Source organism: Telopea speciosissima, chromosome 9 (assembly GCF_018873765.1).
Source record: "Telopea speciosissima isolate NSW1024214 ecotype Mountain lineage chromosome 9, Tspe_v1, whole genome shotgun sequence".
In the NCBI taxonomy this organism is placed as follows: Eukaryota; Viridiplantae; Streptophyta; class Magnoliopsida; order Proteales; family Proteaceae; genus Telopea; species Telopea speciosissima.
Genome location: NC_057924.1, coordinates 23,569,371 through 23,589,330, shown reverse-complemented (window position 1 = coordinate 23,589,330; position 19,960 = coordinate 23,569,371). Strand labels below are relative to the sequence as shown.

Genomic DNA, 19,960 nt, shown 5'->3' with positions numbered 1-19,960 from the left:
CTCTCTTACATTGGTGAATGGTATGCATCATTTCCTTCCTTACGTTTGTGATTCATGAATGCATACGCAAGATCCTGTTGTATTTTATTGTTTTAAAATACTTTTTGAAAATTTTCAAAAATACTTTCCCTCCTCTATTTGAATTTGCATTTGGTAGTGTGAGCTAAAAACAACTTTGTGTGTTTCTTTTAGTCCCACATTGGAAGTGGAAGAATGGTTTCTCAAGCTTATAAGTTGGATTGGAACCAAGGGGATGGGGTTCTAGAGAGAGGTAACTCTCATATAAGGTGAGAGGTTGGGTCCGGGTGCTTATAAATCACGCGCACCGATCGTGGTCGAGGTTGAGGTCGAGTACGGGTGTGAATAATATGGATATGGGTTGAGTGTAGAGGCACCATAGGTACCTATACATATAGGTACATGCCCATACGTATAGACACCATTACACCTATAAATAGGTGAGGAAACTCCACCCATTTCATTACCAATTTGAGCATTTCAAGTGTTCAAGTGTCCTATCCAAGTTCCTCTCTCTCTCTCTCTCTCTCTTTTTCCTCTATCCGTATTATTTTGATAGTATTCTATTTATAAACAGAATACAAAATACAAGAACAAGATACAATTCTGTTGGTTACTTGTAGCAGTGCTTTGGCTTCTCACTACCATCTATCGGTGCATTAAAACTTCTTTAAATCGTTTAGTGGGTCTAGCCTTGCTCTCCCAAGTCAGGTGGAGTCTTTGTGCATAAGTCATACGTGTAGTGGTTGAGTAATCTTCGAGGTGAAGCGCAAGACTTTACTTGTAGCAGTGCTTTGGCTTCTCACTACCATCTATCGGTGCATTAAAACTTCTTCAAATCGTTTAGTGGGCCTAGCCTTGCTCTCCCAAGTCAGGTGGAGTCTTTGTGCATAAGTCATACGCTTAGTGGTTGAGTAAGCTTGGAGAGAAGCGCAAGACTTTACTTGTAGCAGTGCTTTGGCTTCTCACTACCATCTATCAGTGCATTAAAACTTCTTCAAATAGTTTAGTGGGCCTAGCCTTGCTCTCCCAAATCAAGTGGAGTCTTTGTGCATAAGTCATACGCTTAGTGGTTGAATAATCTTGGAGGTGAAGCGCAAGACAACCCTGGTTGCACTCACATAGAGGGTGTTTTAAACCTAAGGACAACGTCATATTTGGTGCCTCTCAACCAGTCGTTATTGTTTTTGTGCTCTATATCTTCATAACTAGTTCGGTGTTGCTCTAACTTGTAACTGATCAACTTCTTCTCTTACTTGTTTATATCAGTCTTGCTACTCGAACCCCTTGTTTCTAATAGATCCTAATTACGTTTGTGGGAATAAGGATGTAAGATCCTACATTCCATTCTCTTTCATCTCCGCCATCCAATGGAGCGTCTCCTTCAGTCTCTCTCATTGAAAAACAAAAAGCTCACACAACACTCTCCACAGGCTCTAATGTTGTTGAAGTTGAATGCATGGTTCTTGGTTGTGTCCAACACGATCATCTCACTCAAATCAATTGAAACCTGGCCAAATTTGTTGATTTTAGGCACCGTTATTCTCATTTTTTATTGCCATCTCTCTCTCTCTCTCTCATTTTGCAAAAACAAAACCCTCGTTTCCAACTCACTTAATGCCACTCCACCACAGAGTATGCATTACATGGTGAGGAGAAGGATAATCTTTGGCTGAACTGAATAAGAACCGAACCTGAAACTAACTATTGTTTAATCTAAACCGTCAAGAAACTCGTTTGACCATAATAGAGTAATAATTGATTTTGGTTTCAGATATTGCAACCGATTAATATTCAGTTCAATTTTGACTTATGTCTATTAATAACATCTCAATCCAAATTGAAACTAAACCATTAAACCAAAGTTGAGCCAATTTATACCCTTATAAGGCTCGTCTCATCAATGAAGATAAATGATCATTTGTTTTTTGGTAGAAGAAAGACTTCATTTATAATTAACATATAACACTCAAGGAAGAAGTACACACTTCTTGCAACCATTGATTGAAATTGGGCCATACAGTCGTAAAGGTCACCGACAATGCCCTCCTAGCTAGGGAGTCAGCCAAATTGTTGAACTTCTTTGGAATAAAATTGAAAATACATGATTGAAAGTGAGAAGATAAGAATAGAATGTCTTCCAAGATTGACTTCATCTTCAAAAGGGAAGGAGCAATCCCTTTCTGCAAATATGAAACCACTCCTTAATTCCCTATTTTTTATCCTGTATCAGGAACCACTATATGGGTATTGGTTATTGGGTGGTTAGAAAGAGAAATATCCACAAGGATACAACAACGTATTGGACCTGAATACACTGGCCCTTTGGGAATTCTTCAAGCTCTAGCAGATGGAACCAAAATACTTTTCAAAAAGGATATTCTTCCATTTAGAGGAGATACTCGTCTATTCAATGTTGGACCGACCATCTATCGTTCTGATTTGAAAATCATCCTCACATAGTTTTCTGAGATTGACTCAAGTAAAGTTGTGCAAATAGCCAAGGCCTCATCCACCACGACATCAACAAAAGAAATTGGGCTTGAAATTGCAATGAGAGGAAGACCGGAAAATAATCCTCTCCAATTCAGTAAAAGTGTGCAGTGCGGCAGTGCTAGGTGGAGATGTTGACACCTGGCAGCTCGGACATTCAATAGTGCCAAGCTTGAGAAGAAAAAAAATTGGACCGTTGAATGTCCGAGTTGCCAGGTGTCAACATCTCCACTTGGCACTATCGCACTGCACACTTTTAGGAATTGGAGAGGATTAAAATCCGAGGAAGACCATTTGATCATTTGACCATTGGGGAATAAAGAAGCAGCCAGTGCTGATGGACTTTCACTCTCTCAGATATGGGCCTTGAAGATGTTAAGCCCATTTTGTGAGAGGTCCCCATCCCACATGTGCAAGCTAGTAGGTATCGTATCCTATTCTCCCACGTACAAGTAAGTATCTTTCCCCTATGAATGCTAAAATTTGTTCCCTTGTTCTGCTCGGCTTGTGATTTGTTAAGTGCGATATCAATCCGGTATCGAAACGAAAGTGTTTGTTGGGAACTTGGGATTTAGGGTTAGGGTTAGAAATAGAGTTAGACTGTTAGAGAATTTTTCAGATCTCTTCTGTTTACTCCTCTCAGCTTCTGTGATTTGTTAATCATTCTTTTGTAATTCCAATCTTAGAATCCATGGATTCAGCAACCAAAAGGCGAAAGACCGACGAGAACGGTGACGCTGCTTCAGGTATGAAGTTAAAACCGGAGGACGCTCGTAAGATCATCGAAACCTTTACTCAAGAGCAGCTCCTCAACATCCTCCAAGACGCCGCTGTCCTTCACTTGGACGTTCTAGATGCAGTCCGTGCCATCGCCGATTGCGACCCAACGCAGCGCAAGCTCTTCATCCGCGGTCTCGGATGGGACACAGCCTCCGAAGGCCTACTCACTCTGTTCTCACAATACGGTGATCTTGAAGAAGCGGTGGTAATTCTTGACAAGGTTACAGGAAAGAGCAAAGGTTACGGCTTTGTCACTTTTAAGCACATCGACGGTGCTATGCTAGCGTTGAAGGAGCCCAGCAAGAAGATAGATGGTCGAATGACTGTCACTCAGCTCGCCGCTGCAGGGAATTCAGGTTCCACCGTAAATCAGCCCTCTGCGGCTGATCTCTCAATGCGGAGGATTTACGTTGGGAATGTTCCGCAAGATATGCCGGCGGATCGTCTCTTAGTTCACTTCTCGTCTTATGGTGAGATAGAAGAAGGGCCATTAGGGTTCGACAAGCAGACTGGGAAGTCTAGAGGGTTTGCGTTGTTTGTGTACAAAACCGCTGAGGCCGCAAAGGCTTCACTTGTGGATGCCACCAAGAACATTGATGGGTATCCATTAATTTGCAAATTGGCGATCGAAGGAAAGAGGGCTTCGGCCAAGCCCGTCCAAGTTGCAGTTGGTGCTGGAGGAGTTCAGGCCCCTATTGGTGGCCCTGGAGAAATCGTTGGAGATGGGCTTGGCTTGCCGCCTCCTTCTTCCATGCCGAGCACTTTTACTTCTCAGTATGGTGGTCCACCGGCTGGGCTTTCTTCCTATGGTGGTTTTTCCGGTGCCCACCAGGGGCCACCTCCATTTGGTGGCCACCTCCATCACAATCTGAACTCGCCTCTGCAGTCAACAATTGGTGCTTCTGGGCTGTCCTCTGTTGGGAGTCAGGTTCCATCTTCGTTGGGTGCCACAGGTGGTTATGGTGCAGGATTGAGTGGTGGTCCATATGGTGCTTCACAGTACGCTGGGCCTACTTCGGGCGGTGATGGTGGATTGGGTGGTGGCGGATCATCTTTGTATCGGTGGCCGGCGAGTTCGGTTTTGCCTTCTGGGAATTATCCAGAGAGTGGACACTATGGATTGACGTCATCCGCGTATCCAAGTCAGCATCACCCGCATACAGGGATATCGCCAGCGCCTAGGGTACCACCTGGGGCAATGTATCAGAGCATGCCTCCTTATTGATAAGGTATTCTTGCTTAGTCTCTCTTTATAACTCTGTTTGATATATTTCTCCGTCTTGTTTCTGTTGCAATTTATTCCTGCGTGGTTAAGTTGTGATATATTTTGTTTCTCATTTTCTTCTCTTTGTGTAGTTCATGTTTCTTTGTTTGGTCTTGCATGCAAATTTTATGTCTGCCTGTTGCATGAATGTAGGTAGGTATCGTTTTGTTCACTGAGATTATGTTGAATGTTGTTTCTTGTAAGACTGATTAAAACGGGAAAAGAGGAACAGTGCTGAAGATGCCCATGAAGCAGTAGAGCCCATTGTAGAATTTTTAAATAATAACTCAGTCTACAACAGAGTGTAGGAGTCTTTGGTTCAAAGTCTTGATATTCTTTAGGTCTGCATATTTAACCATGTAGTTTGTATGGTGCCCAACGTTGCAACTTTTTATTATGAGGGTTGCTGAACTATTACTTTGGGTTAAGGTATTCTCTTGAAGATACTTGCACTGGATTGGAGACAATCAATATATGTAGCATGTTTTCCTCAGGCCTTCTTTCTATCTATTTTCTAATTATTTATGCATTCTCATGTACTCTTTTGTGATCTGTTCTTGTTTTAGTTTGGTATTTTGTTTGTTATTTTGTTTAATTGGTATTTAGTTAACATTTGATTTTATCTCTGTGTGTGTTCTGGGTTTTGTATCGTCTTTTTGTACTCATTGTTTTCTAAGGGCTTAATAAAAATCTTTGTATGCATAATAGCTGTGCAATTCTACATGAATTTATCTATTTAATTGAACAAATTAACCTGACCATGAGTCCACTAAAGTTTGTTGCATGCATTAATTTTTCTCATCTTCTGTCTATTTGGTTTCTTCCTCTGGCCCCCTCACCTTTACTTATTGAGTTCTCTAGGATTGTTTACAAGGTGTTTTACTACTTATTTGTGCATTTGGCTTTCCCTGGGATGATGTGTAGTGTTCCTAAGGGTGTCTATAGTGTACTGTCTTAAAATGCTGATCTTGTTTGAGTAGAAACAATAGGAAGCTCTGTGTTCTGTGCTCCCTGTGATGGTTATGTTTGCAACTGCATATAGGTTATGTTTGCTGTCTCCATCGTATCAAATGTTCTCTTGATCTCTATTCTCTTTGTTATCTGATTGGTGACCCTTGAATAAGTTTTGGTCTTTGTAGATCATTCTGTTTAGGGTGACTTGTGTCTCTTTGTCCTTGTCCAATCTTTTGGTTAAGATTTTGTCATCAAAGTTGGTGAATGTGTGTTTGAAGTTTGTTGTGACATGGGAACTGAGTTTGTTTGTATGTGTTTATAAGCGAGGTTGTAGACTAAATGTGTTCATGTGTGTCGTGGAGAAATTTTATGTATTGTAACCTTCTCCTGGATGAAGCCACTTTGTCTGTTTTGTACTTCATCTTCTTATGTTGTGAGCATCTAAGAATTTTCCTCACAATCTTACTCCTCAATTTGATAATCACTATGCCAATGTTTTATGCGCAAGGTTCCAGGGGTTTCAGTTTCGAGCCTGGTTTGGACCAGGCTTGAAATCAAAATATTTTGCGGAACCACGAAATTTTTGTTGAAATCTGGAAGGTTTTAGAGGATGGTTTTGAGCCCTAAATAGCTAAATTAGGTCCCGAAACTTCTAGGAAACCCCGTTTTATGCACTTTAAACATAGTTGAATCCTTAAATTGTAAAAAAAGCACCCAAAATGGTAGTTTGACTTTGAACCCTAGGTTGGTGGTATACTAATGTAGCTCTAGAATAGGAGGCAGTCCTACTAGAGCCCAGGTGAGCAATGGTTCTGAAATTAGTCAGCCGATTGGGGCAAAGTGGGCTGATTTGACTCAAAACTAGGATTAGGTAAGGGGAATGAGTGAACGTGATATATGAAAATGATGGGCAGGTCTTAAGGAAGCTTATGGTATAGGTTTTAAATAGGTTTAAACAAAAATTTAAAATTCTGAAATTCAAGGTTTAGGGTTTAGGGTTTTGGGTTTTAGAAATTAGGTCAAATTTAGGGTTTTAAGTGGGATGTAAGGGCTGGGACTGAGGTCGAGTTTTCTAAACAGGGAGGGGAATGTTCGACTGTAATATGAAGGTTTTCTGATGGCTGAATTGGGTTTTACAGAATTTAGGGTGTTTTTGGGTTTCACAGAGACAATGTCAGTTAGGGTTTAGGGTGCTAGGATGGGGCAGCAGACTAAGTCGAGTGTAGGGGGTATTAAGGAGAAGCTGTAGTAAAAAAATGAGAGGATTCTGATGAGGGACTGATGCTGGACAGGTTCTAGATGAGTTAGGGTTTATGTGATTCAAACTAAAAATAAAGGGATCGATTGGGGGGAAGTTGCTGGTTAGGGTTTAAAGGATCCAATAAAATAAAAGGGGAATGATGGGGATGGGCTGTAGAGACTAGGAGAAGAAGGGAATGACTGTAATTAAATAAATAACTTACTTGTTGAAGGTGATCATCAATGGAGGCAGCAACTATGTGATAGGAGGATGAAACCACCTCCTAGCTAAAGAAGATCCTCCCAGCCGTCACGGCGTAAGGAGTCAACCGGATTCCACCAGTCCCTTTTCCACCTTGAGATCCATAAGGATGCACACACTCACAAGGGAGCAAGGAGTAGCAGCAATGGTAGCCAACGAATTCTTTTTTTTTTTTAAACTTTAAAACTTGTGGGGAGCCTCCCACGATTTGAATATTTATTAAATAGGCTAATAGCCAAAACCTAGTACAATTTAACCTCTTCCTTGATCGTGGAAGGGAAGGAATTAAAACTAAAACTAATAACTCAAAACAGTAAAAAGACCTATTTAACCTACTAACTTAAGTTAAAAGACATCACACTAAATAACTTAAATTGAACCAATTGGATGCAACCAATTTTTGAACCGGTTCAAATTAAAACATAAAAATAAGACTACGTATTAGGCATAATCCGGTATGCAACCTATATATCCCTATTCCAGGCCCATTAAAGCAACCTATTACATAGAAAACCCTTGGGATCAAAGGCCCAACATATATATATATATATAACCCTAGACTTAAATAAAAGAAGCCCAGTTTGGTGATAATTTTGCATCAACTCTCCCTAGCTTGAAAAAACTCATCCTCGAATTTTGTAGTGGTAAGGGGAAACAACATGTGAGTAGCAGATTTGACCATTCCCAAACAAAACTCTGTTGGGGCAGGAACATTAGGAATATAGTCTTCTAGGCGTGGAGCTTTCTCTTCGAAGAACCATGGTGGCATAACAAACTCTATATGCTTTACCTCTGAATCAGCACCAACTGTGAATGCCCTATCCAAAGAGTCTTCAGTGTTAGCAACCTTCTCATCTAATACTTGAGACACAAGCTCCACCTCTTCAAGAACATCTTGAAGGTCAATGTTCTCCTGCAGAATCACCTCTGAATCAATTACATGCTGAATATCCCTTAATGGGGGGTAACTCGTTTGGCAGCTCCTCTGGCACTACATTAGAAAAAACATGCAATAACTCCTTGATGGGCTGTGCCAACTTGACCTCAGGCTGGGCAGCAACTTCTTGTGTAACTACGGCTAGGATAAGACCTGAATTGGCTGATCTGCTCAAATTCCTTCTGTGGTACAGCTAAGACTTTAGTATCATAATCTCCCCTTCTGGGTGGTGCGCATGGTTTGTCGTTTGTGCATCTCAGAGGGTAGATTAAGAGGATGTAGAATGACCTGCTGTCCTTGTGTTCTCTATACCTTTCTTTGTCTTCTCTGTAATCTTTGAGTCTATCCCTATGATTTCTGGTAGGGGTGACTCTTTGTTCTCCCAATCGTTGCAACCTATTCAGGATGGCTTCAGTTGCAGCCCTTTGCTCAGCAGCAAATTTCTGGAAAAATTCCAACATAGCAGCCATAGGATTTGCTGGTGGATTTATTACTTGGTTACCATGCTGATCCATGGCTCTGATACCAAGTTAATGCAGCTCTAGAATAGGTGGCAGTCCTACTAGAGGCCAGGTGAGCAATGGTTCTGAAATTAGTCAGCCGATTGGGGCAAAGTGGGCTGATTTGACGCAAAACTAGGGTTAGGTAAGGGGAATGAGTGAATGTAATATATGAAAATGATGGGCAGGTCTTAAGGATGCTAATGGTATAGGTTTTAAATAGGTTTAAACAAAAATTTAAAATTCTGAAATTCTAGGGTTAGGGTTTTGGGTTTTAGAAATTAGGTCAAATTTAGGGTTTTAAGTGGGATGTAAGGGCTGGGACTGAGGTCGAGTTTTCTGAACAGGGAGGGGGATGTTCGACTGTAATATGAAGGTTTTCTGATGGCTGAATTGGGGTTTACAGAATTTAGGGTGTTTTTGGGTTTCACAGAGACAATCTCAGTTAGGGTGCTAGGATGGGGCAGCAGACTAGGTCGAGTGTAGGGGGTATTAAGGAGAAGCTGTAGTAAAAAAATGAGAGGATTCTGATGAGGGACTGATGCTGGACAGGTTCTAGATGAGTTAGGGTTTATGGGATTCAAACTAAAAATAAAGGGATCGATTGGGGGGAAGTTGCTGGTTAGGGTTTAAAGGATCCAATAAAATAAAAGGGGAATGATGGGGATGGACTGTAGAGGCAAGGAGAAGAAGGGAATGACTGTAATTAAATAACTGACTTGTTGAAGGTGATCTTCAATGGAGGCAGCAGCTATGTGATAGGAGGATAAAACCACCCTCCAGCTGAAGAAGATCCTTCCAGTCGTCTCGGCGTAAGGAGTCAACCGGATTCCACCAGTCCCTTTTCCATCTTGAGATCCACAAGAATGCACACACTCACAAGGGAGCAAGGAGCAGCAGCAATTTCAGCCAACGAATTCTTCTTTTTTTAAACTTTAAAACTTGTGGGGAGCCTCCCACGATTTGAATATTTATAAATAGGCTAATAGCCAAAACCTAGTACAATTTAACCTCTTCCTTGATAAATCGTGGAAGGGAAGAAATTTAAACTAAAACTAATAACTTAAAACAGTAAAAAGACCTATTTAACCCTGCTAACTTAAGTTAAAAGACATCTAACTAAATAACTTAAATTGAACCAATTGGATGCAACCAATTTTTGAACCGGTTCAATTAAAAACATAAAAATAAGACTAAGTATTGGGCTAATCCCGTATGCAACCCATATATCTCTATTCCAGGCCCATTAAAATGGCTAATTACATAGAAAACCCTTGGGATCAATGGCCCAACATATATATATACCAACCCTAGACTTATTCCTAATAAAAGAAGCCCAGTTTGGTGATAATTCTGCATCATATATGTTGTACTCTACTATATAAATTCTCTAAGTTTTTAAAATATTTGTTGCAAGAAAATCAGTTTTTTCCCCGGAAATTAAGAAAATATTTTAAAAACAGAAAATAAAATCCGATTCAGTGAAGTCATAGATTGGCCTACAGTGTCTAACAAAATTGAAGGCCAACCACCAGTATTCAACTTCTACAAATGTGTTCCACTACTGCCAAACAACTTTTTCCACATTTGAATGGGAGTGATTTGGCCAAAAATCACTAAAAACCAACTTTTCACAGACCCTAGAGTTGAAATCAGGGAAACCAATTTATTTCGTTCGAAACTATATATTAAAGATTTTTGTCGTTTTGATCGAAACGATACCAAAACCACACATCCATCGAGTTTTCGCCAAAGCAATGAAATTTTGGTTGAAACCTTGTACTTTTTACATATCGCATGGAGTTCTGTTTTGACATCTTGCGGAACTGAAATATTTCTGAAATTTTCGTAACCATCTGTATTAAAAAAAAGGATTCGCTTTTCTCTGTTTTGGATTCTTTTAATGCCTTTTGGTTAGCATGGAACCCATATTAGAGGTCATTAAGATGCTTTGTAGGGATATCAGGGTAGAAATTTCATACACATACATGATGGGGTGGGAAGATTATACCTTCTGGTTCATGGTCTAGCTGAAACTGTGTACCTTGGTCCTGTCAAGGTGGCAAGAAAGAGAGAGGCTGTATTGGAGTAATGCCGGAAAAGATGGGGTAGAGCTGTGTGGAATTTGCTAGAGTTCCCCCCCCTCCCCCCCAAATTTCCTTGGTTACGAAGTATATGATGTTGAGTTGTCCAGTGATCCAGTCTTTTTTTTCTTTGTTGAATATGTTGTTTGATTCACTGACTTGTTATACATGTATTGTACTTTCTTTTCTTTTTCCATTGTTTCTCTTAAGTTGGTTGGCTTTGCAATCAGCAGTTACCAATGGGTGTCATTTTGTACTTAATGATTTATCTGTTCCTCTAACCGCCCGAACTGAAAGCTTTCTGTTCTAAATGAATATTTTGCTGCTAATGTTAGGTAATGCTTATGCTTAGATATGCATCCCAACAACCTTTGTTTTAACTTCTCTCTGTTTGATTCATATATTCATGCAGAATGCTTTGCTTCTGCATGAATTGGTTATGTTCTTATGTTGACTTTATATTCATGCTTTCAGTGGTTTGCTTGTAAATCTCTATCCATGAGATTTTGTTGTGTGTATGGAAAATCTCTGATAATCAGTCACCTATGACAATTGATTGGTAGGACTCATTCCACTGTTTGTTCAGTCATTGGTTGTGTTGCAAGGTGGTTCCTTGTTTCGAAGTTTTTTTCTTGTTTGCTTTTAGGGTAGCGTGAATAGCTGTTTTTCTTTGTATGATGTGAAATGATGGATTGAGTTTGAATGGGTGTTTGATTCAGGTATATGGCAGCTTCTTGGCCGCACATGCCTTAAATGGTTATGGTGATTGCAGACAATGTAAACTCTGGTTTGATGAAATGGTTGGCTGTACTGTTGTCGCCGCTTCTCCTCTTCTGTGCCCCTTTAAGACGTGGTTTACTTTTCTGTGGCTGGTAGTCAATGTTCAAAGAGCTATATTAGTCTTAGTGTTTAGAAAATTCTCTACCTACTGCGTGAGCCATCTGCCACATTGTTTTTTTTGATATCTATTGACAGATAACACTTCTGTGATGCTTATTGATGGATAATAACATGACCTTTACATAACTTTCTTAATGTTTGCATTTGCTCTCTGCACAAGTATGTTCATATATACTTTTATATTGATGAATTTCAGGTCTTTACCTTGATCTATAATGGGATTCTCTATTTGTTGTTGACATGGGCTAAGCGGCTTTTTATTGTTATTTAAATATGGGGAAGGTATTCGTAAACAGGAGTTTCTTCCATCGATTCTGTCAAATGATGGGCAGGGGTGTTTGTCATTAGGATGAGTATTTATTTTCTTCTGACTGCATTTAATGCAGGTCGCGCACATGCACGGCTGTGCATGAAAACTATTGCCTTTAAATATTATGATGAATGTCTTCAGTGTTTTCCGAAATTGGTTTAACTTAACAGCACTAATAAGATTGGGAGGGGAGGTCATGATGCGATGGAAAAACTACTTGTTACGATCTGGTTGGTCTTGTGAAGTTCTTATACTTAAACCAAAAAGATTTTCTTATCCTACATTTGTTTCTGAATTCGGTGTTTGGACGGAACTTAGTTCAGTGTGAGATGAGGGGAAGGGGAGGGGGGGGGGGAAGCTTACCTCAGTGAGAATCTATGGGCTTTGTTTTGTAATTACCTTGTGTGCTGAATATTCACTAGTTATTTTTTGTGTTTTCCTATGAGTGGAACTTTCTTATGCGGATTAAAATTTTATTTTTGGGCAAGTCTTATTGTGTGCAAGTTTGTGAACTTACGAATTGTTCAATAATATCTACCTATAGTGTGTTTTAATTGGTTCTCTTCCTGATTGGTTGTGGTGTCTAAATGTGGATAAAATCCATGAGCTTGGATTTTGGTATAGGCACTTTCTTTTGAGGACTCTAGGAGAAATAATTTCATTGTGATGATTTCAAGGCTTATTAGGTGAATTTATGAGTAATTCCAAATTGATCGAGAGTTGTGCAAGTTATGTTCCTGTTGGTAATGAGGTAGGGGTTTTGGTTGTTCCATTTATGAGCAAAAAGGATACCAGATTAAATGTTAGCATGAAAGATTGGAAACTATAATATGTTGAGAAATTTCCTGAACTAAAAAAAAGCTACAATGAAGATTTTAACCTTCAGCTGTATCCTGAACAAAATAATTTTTCTGGGTGATAGGTGGGCAATGTTTGCAGCAATGAGTATTATTGTGGCTTTACTATTTGTAGTGTGCCTAGCTCATAATACTTCTGCAATGTACACCTATAATGTTTAGGTTTGGCAAGCTATGAAATATGTGGAAAACATTCATTTACACTGATTTGACTGATTAAGCTTGAAACTGGAATGTGGCTTATAAGCAGCAGTCAATTGCTTAATTGCATTACCTTAGGGGGCAACAGAAGTCTTTTAATGACTTTGACTTGTTTCTGGCCTATTAGTATGGACTATTAGGTGGTGAGTGTATTGTATCCTAGAAGATATGTTTTTTAACTTTTTGATAAAGGTACTCATTAAATCTTTCAAAAGGGTTTGCATCGCCCATGCTTTGAATCCTTATGATATTTTTCTTACAATTATTACATAACCTAGTCAGTGGGATTGCGAAGCAGTGAAAAATTTGCTATAGAGTCCAATGTACAGGATGTGAAACCCAGTAGACATGTGACATTTGTTGACGTTATATTCTATAGGTCTTAAGAGGTTATTGGTGTTCTTCCGTTGATGTTGCGTGTAATAATGAGTTTGCATATTTTCAATGGCTTTTGCATTTGTATGTTTACATACGCTTGGATTTCTCAAATACATGCAAATTGGGCTATTTTAACTGTGTGAATACTTCCTTTGACATTATTCATGCTGTTGGTGATTCAATTGATGGATTGTGGCAAAGGTCGGTGAAGAGAGAGAGAGAGAGAGAGAGAGAAAGAGAGAGGGAGATTGTGTGTAATGGTTGATAAGAACTCAAGGATACAGAAGTATGGCCGATGGAAGGTATTCTTAAGTAAAGCTATGTAAGGCTTGATTTTATACCCCACCTGATACAAGGTCTAACAGGCAAGTCGGACCAGAAAGGAAAAATTTACAACATTACCTATTTAGGAATGTTACTTTTTTGGTCCAGGTTTCTTAGATGCCGGGTAGTTATTGGCAACCAAGTTTATGGACATTTCTGTCGGACTGACTTGTTTTGCAGTCCGACAGAAATAAATTGGAAAGAGATTTGCTGCCTGGGTCTCTTGAGCCTGCGGTGAGTGTGCAAACATTGACCTGGGTGGGATTTTTGGCTTTTCATGGAGGCAGTGTAGTACTTTTTTGCATGTCGGTCACGCAATTAGGTAGCGTTCTTTTTCCCAAAATAAAAAAAAAAACAGAAAATGTAAAAAACATTTGGTTCAAAATGTGGTTGCATTGATGTGTAAGCTTACAAGACACATCAAGCTTACAAGTCCCCAATTGATTTTTGGTCAAGTGGATGATGATGATGATGTTGCAACTTCCACACTTGTCGTTGGGTAGGGTACCCCTTGGATTAGCTGCATGTCAAATTCTGTGATCATTAGTATTAGTTATTTCTGAATTGTTTCTGTTTTTATTTTCTAGCCATACTTTCATCTGTTTTGCCCCATCTGTGCAATACTTGGATTTGATTGACATTTTATGGGTAAATTGTGGATAAGTTTATATATTTGTGCACCAAATGTGAGGGTAAAAAATCAATGAGGCATATGTTATATATAAAGCTTGACAGTATGCCAATATTGCATCCATCATAGATTTGAACCGTTTCTTAGACTTTACATTTTTGGATGTATCTTGTTATTACATTGAAGTTGCCATTTGATTTTTGTTACAATGTATCATTTTTTGCCTTGTGGCAAGAAGATTTTTCCTATTCTTGTGGAGAACATATTCAACAAAAGATGTGCAAAACAGTCGTTCTAAGATGTTATGTTGATCTCCAAACCAACGTATTCTCTCTTGTCCAAGGTTTAAAAAGTTGGGAGTCGGACATGGGATTGGCTTCCATTCAGATCAGTATTGGTATCAATCATAGAAATGGAAATGAGAAGAAGCAAAGATTTCCTTATATTTGTGTTTTTTGGACTTTTTATTTAAATTGTAGATAATCTTTCAGTCGTAGTTGGAAAACCAGGTTGTTTTCAGACTTTTAGTTCACCTTTTAGAAAATCTTTTTCTTGGCTTTGTCAAACCCTTAATTGGAAAATTGGATTTTTGATTGGGGCCAGTTTCCCGAGTCGAGTCAAAATTTTGGAAAACATGGTCAAGAGTCGTGTAGACTAGGTCAGGATAAAAAAATGATGAGACTCATAAATTGGTTGAGTTAACCAAGAAGTATTTTACTTGTATCATGAAAAACTTGGCAAGTTTAGTCATATATTTTTTAGAATTCATAAAGGTGATTCACTTTGAACTGAGTTGAGCCAAGTAGTGAATTTGTATTCTAAAACAGTAAGAAGCCTTCAACTCCTTTGCCCTTTTCTCTTGATCAGTAGTATTAACCCAGTGCAGGGTTTCCTTTTATTTTTTCCTTCTAGTTTTCCATATTTTTCTAATTAATTTTTTTCTATTTTTACTAATTTGTATATATTTATTACACCAAAAAAATAAAAAAATGTGATTTGCCTTGATCGTGTTTGACAAAGTTGACTCACTAGGTTTTTTGAAAGACGAGTTGAGTAAGAAAATCTGGTTTTCAATTATTGTCAAACCTAGTCAGTGCAAGTCATGTTTTTCTTATTTTTTGAAATATAATAAATATATGAATCAGTAAAAAATCAGAAAAATATAGGAAAATATGCAATAGAACCAGAAAAATACAGGGAAAAAACACATAATGGGGCTGTTCTTCATTGAAAAGTTTGGTAGAAATTTCTTAAATCTTCTATTGTATATGTTCATTTAAGTTTTCTTTTATAAGTGAATATTGGTTTATCAAACCAATAACAGAAATGGAATTTTCTTTTATTCTTGTCATTTTTTATCCTGGTCTAGTCTGCATAATTCTTGACCAAGTTTTTAAAAATTCACTCCATTCGGATGACTCACCGATGTTGAAACCAGTTTTCCAATTGTGTTTACAAAGTCAGGTTTCCTGCTATTTAATTAAATGAAAGATGTCTTAAAGATGATTAAGACAGAAGAGTAAAATTGGCATTTAATTGGTATGAAATTAACAGATTCTAATTAGAATTTCTCAACGTTATCGAATCTGATTTGAATGGGGAGATTGTGTTTATTCCCATCTGAATTTTGTAACCAAGCTTTAGTCATTTGAAGTGAGGTGGGTTCAATAATTCTTGCATAACATGTTTTTAATTTAAATTTTTATCTTCAAATATATGACATCATATATAATATTTTTCAATATTAACTTTTAAGCCTACGTTTGTTTCGATGTAAAATTTTGTATGTAAAAATTTCAAATGTAAAATTGTACATGGGAAAATTTTACATGTTGAGACATTGTCCAATGTTTGTTTTAATAAAGTAAAACATCTTCTGAAAATTTTCATGTTTGACGAGAGACTTCCACTGGTTTGGAAATGGAGGGATGAACAAGCTTTGCTTCTTGAGGAGCAGAACCAGTGGTCTGTGCCTCCTCGTACGAGCTTGAAGAAGTTTGAATGGGCTTCTGAGTTCGAGAGAGAGCGCTCTGTACCTTCTCATCCAAGGTCGATGAGACTTGATTTTTGGGTTCACCATACGATCTGGATACCTCTGGTATGGACCCATTATCTGATTTTCTCAAACACCTCAGATTGGGGCCTTTGGGTTTTAACAGAGATAAAAATAAAGGCAAACACGAAGGAATCCAGCTGATCGTCGCAGTAATTGTTGAAATTTGGATTCCAATCCCACTACATTTTATTGTTTTCTTTTGCAATCGAAAAAAATTTAAGAGAGAGAGAGAGAGAGAGAGATCTTTGCCATTGACATTCGTTTCATTCCATTGATGCCATTGAATCTTCTTCTTGCTCTACTCGCTGGACTAGCAAAGAATGGTGCAAGACCATCGATCTTCTATTAATTTGTGTCTTGAGATCTGATCACAAGTGGCCATCTGGCGTCAAATTTCAAACCCCTATGCATCGGAACCTCAATCGGACAAGAGGTATTTGCCCAGAAGGAGATCAGTGTTCACGACGTGTGAGACATTGAGAGTGACCAGAGGAGAACACGGATTCGCAGTGACCGACGGTGAAGCCATGAGAGACGAATCAGAAGAGTAAAGCAAGAAATCAAGAAGGTAAAGAAAAAAGAGAGACAGCAGGATCGAGAGAAGAAAAAATAACTCGTCAGAGTGCGTAAGACGTGACTGATACCATGTTAGAAATGAAAACCATGACCTCTTCATTCATCTCTCATCAATTTATATTATTTACATTTGTCATAAATGATTCTAGAACCTAATAGAATATACATAGGTACATGAGTACACGTGGTTAATCCTCATCATCCACTGACCGACCATGGTTGTCGCTGCCATCTTCGCAGCGATAGTTGTAGGCTTTATTGAATTAATCGGGCTTCGGGAAGACGAAGAGCACTACTTGGTTTTGAGTTTTTGGTCTACTCACGAAAATTGGTATAAAATTTATCATAGATTTTTCTGGACAATGTGGGATAATTGGTAAAATATTACCTCAGGAAATGACTAAGAAGAAATATTTTGTGGGACAAATGCATGTACCCCGTATCCCGACACGTGGTGAAATGACTGCCCTCGTGATGCCTATGCGTGTGTTTCCATTGGCTAAGTACACACAAGTGTCACGCTTTCCTATAAAAAACCCTTGCAGTATTTTTAAATACTATTTGACTATTGCTAGGTTGTAGCAGAACCTGCGTGTTGTAAGTTTAAAATGTTCTAGTAGCTTGGCAACATGTCTAGATCATGATGGTGCACTTGATCCTTAAATTTTGTGCATAAAAAAATAGGCTCCACCATATTCTGTTGGGCGTTCTTGTCATCACAGCGGTGAATTGTGAAATTGTAGTATTCTTTTGACTGTCCTTTGTATTATTCTCTCGAAAGGAAAATTTTCAATTATTTCATGTCTAAGAGTTTTCATTGTCTTACACTATCAGTTTAAAACTTAATAGAAAGATTACAAGTCATACAGTTTGAAGTTATTTGAGAAGTTCTAGCATGCACTGCTAAATTATGTGCAGGCATGATTAAATGTCTAGGTTGCTTAATTACTATTACAAACAGAAAAAAACTGAATATAGTTTTAATATCCAAAAGAAGATGATAAAGTTCCCGAGGCCAAGGATCGGCCTCCTCGTCTGTCAACCAGTTCTTGAGTTCTTCAAAATCTGTCAGATTGTTAGTTCTCTGCATTCCAATAGAAATGCCTCTTCAAGCCCCTCTTTGAGTCCTTTGAGTTCTGTTTCCTATGCTGTCCTTGCACATCCAAAGTTCATTGAAGATGCATAGAATTGTTTGTTGAAAATAAGAGTAGATCCCCAACCTCCATTCGTTGAAGTAGGGTTAAAGCTTCCATCGGTGAGTAGAATGCCAAAATCCATGGTTTCCAGTTCCCAATAAAACCCCATTGGAATAGGTTCCCTTTGTTGTGAGATATGGTGAGACTATTGTAGGGTTTCATTGTTCTAAGGTACTGACTTTATCAGTTGAGAGTCACTTACCCATCTGTTTATTTGCAGAAGAATAAATGAGGGGTGAAGTTTGCTGCTGATAAACCCAAGATTGCACGAACCAATCGGAGGCTGCCATGTGTCCCAGTCCAAGAGGTGACCTGTTCCAGAACCAAAGGAGAGCCGACTCAGACTTAAATCTTGAGAAGATCGCAGGCACGACCCCCACGGGCGCTGCCTCCTTGGCCGTGGCCCCTCCCTAGGTGCGACCTCTATGGGCGTGGCCTCCTTGGACGTGGCCTCCTTAGACGTGGCTTCCTAGACGTGGCTTCCTCATCACGGGAGCGACCTCCACCACGAGAGCGGCCTCCACCACGGGAGCGGCCTCCTCACTATGGGAGCGACCTCCATCATGGGAGCGGCCTCTCCACGGGCGCGACCTCCACCACGGGAGCGGCCACACTACAGGTGCGACCTCCACCACGGGAGCGGCCTCTGCATGGGCGCGACCTCCACTATGGGAGTGGCCTCACCACGGATGTGGCATCCTCACGGGTACGGCCTCCTCCGGCATGGCCTAGAACTTCCACGACCAAGCCATCGTTGCCACCAACAAGACATGCATCACCATCAGGACTCTAGGCTACCGCCTAGAAGTCACGTCGCCTAGAAGGACTCAAACACCAAAGGTGCTATCGCCACACGCGGGTGTCTATCCATCAAGGATTCCAACACCGCCAGGACACTCCCTCCTGCAGGGAGACGGCCAACCAAGGAAGAGCCCTGCTACTCAGGTTCTCTATCCGCTACGTGGATCACTCGCCATCAAACTGGGACTCTTCACATCGCCACACTCTACTATAAAATGGAAGGTACTCTACCCCCTCATCTATCTGGAATATCTTGAATTCTACTATTCATCTGTTTGCTTAGAGAGATTTGACTTTGGCATCGGAGAGTCCTAAGCTGGAACCACACCGGTTCTCCTTTGTCACCCTTGGTCCTTTTGCAGGTGACGACACTCGAGGGACCGCTAAGCGATTTCCTGACGTAATAGATTAGCGCCGTCTGTGGGAACGACGCTAGCCATTATCTCTACTAGCAAGTTTCCATATCTGTTCAACCATGGCACCGCGAGGTAAGAAGGCCGCTCCCTCCACCAATAATGCCCCGAGGGAGGGGAATAGATCACCTCCTCCAGAGAGCTCACGTCGCAGAGCCACAGATCGTGTCTCTCAGGAGAGGGAGGTCCCTGAGAACCAACAAGTTGGGGTAGACAACCTCAACCCTGAAGTAGCCATTGGAGCTGCCCCCGCGGAGCCAACTCCTGATCCCAATGCACCAGTGACTATGGGTCAGATCAATGACTTACAACAATAGATCCTCCACGACCAACGACTCTTCTGCGATTACCTGAGGCAACGTGCGACATCACACCATCGTAGGACGGATCCTCGACAAGAGCAGAGCCCCCGAAGGTCATCTCCCAGGGGTAACAGATCAGAGAGGCACACCAAACAGCGGGGGAAGTCTTCCCAACCTCTGAGGGGAAGAATGATGGACCTTCCGGCACGGTCGGACCGAAGGAGAACACCATCACACCGATTTGTGGTACCCAACCCTGAAGGGTCCATTCGAAGGTCGGTGTTTGATGGTCGACTAGGAGGAAGTTACGTACCAGAGCGAAGCCGGACTTACCATGAAGAAAGCCCCTCGCATTCAATACAAGATTCATCACGATGTGACCCTTCACCATCTCGCCAGCAATCAAGGCGGGAGGGGACTTTCAGGAGACGACGCGAATGAGCACGCAGCGAACAACCAGTTAGACATGAGGGACAAACACGGG

The 19,960-nt window shown here is 40.1% G+C and overlaps 1 protein-coding gene across 2 annotated transcripts; it reads left to right on the top strand.

The window, feature by feature from the left end:
* The first annotated feature begins 3,156 nt into the window (after nucleotides 1-3,156).
* LOC122640366 (UBP1-associated protein 2C-like) lies at nucleotides 3,157-11,566 on the top strand. 2 transcript variants are annotated; one of them, XM_043833530.1, is made up of 2 exons: nucleotides 3,157-4,520; nucleotides 11,251-11,566. In XM_043833530.1, exon 1 carries the CDS (start codon nucleotides 3,203-3,205, stop codon nucleotides 4,514-4,516), a length of 1,314 nt encoding a protein of 437 aa, XP_043689465.1. In that variant the 5' UTR covers nucleotides 3,157-3,202; the 3' UTR covers nucleotides 4,517-4,520; nucleotides 11,251-11,566. The 2 variants fall into 2 exon arrangements, with proteins under 2 accessions (XP_043689465.1, XP_043689466.1); XM_043833531.1 differs by having other exon boundaries at nucleotides 11,178-11,566.
* The last annotated feature ends 8,394 nt before the right edge of the window (nucleotides 11,567-19,960 follow it).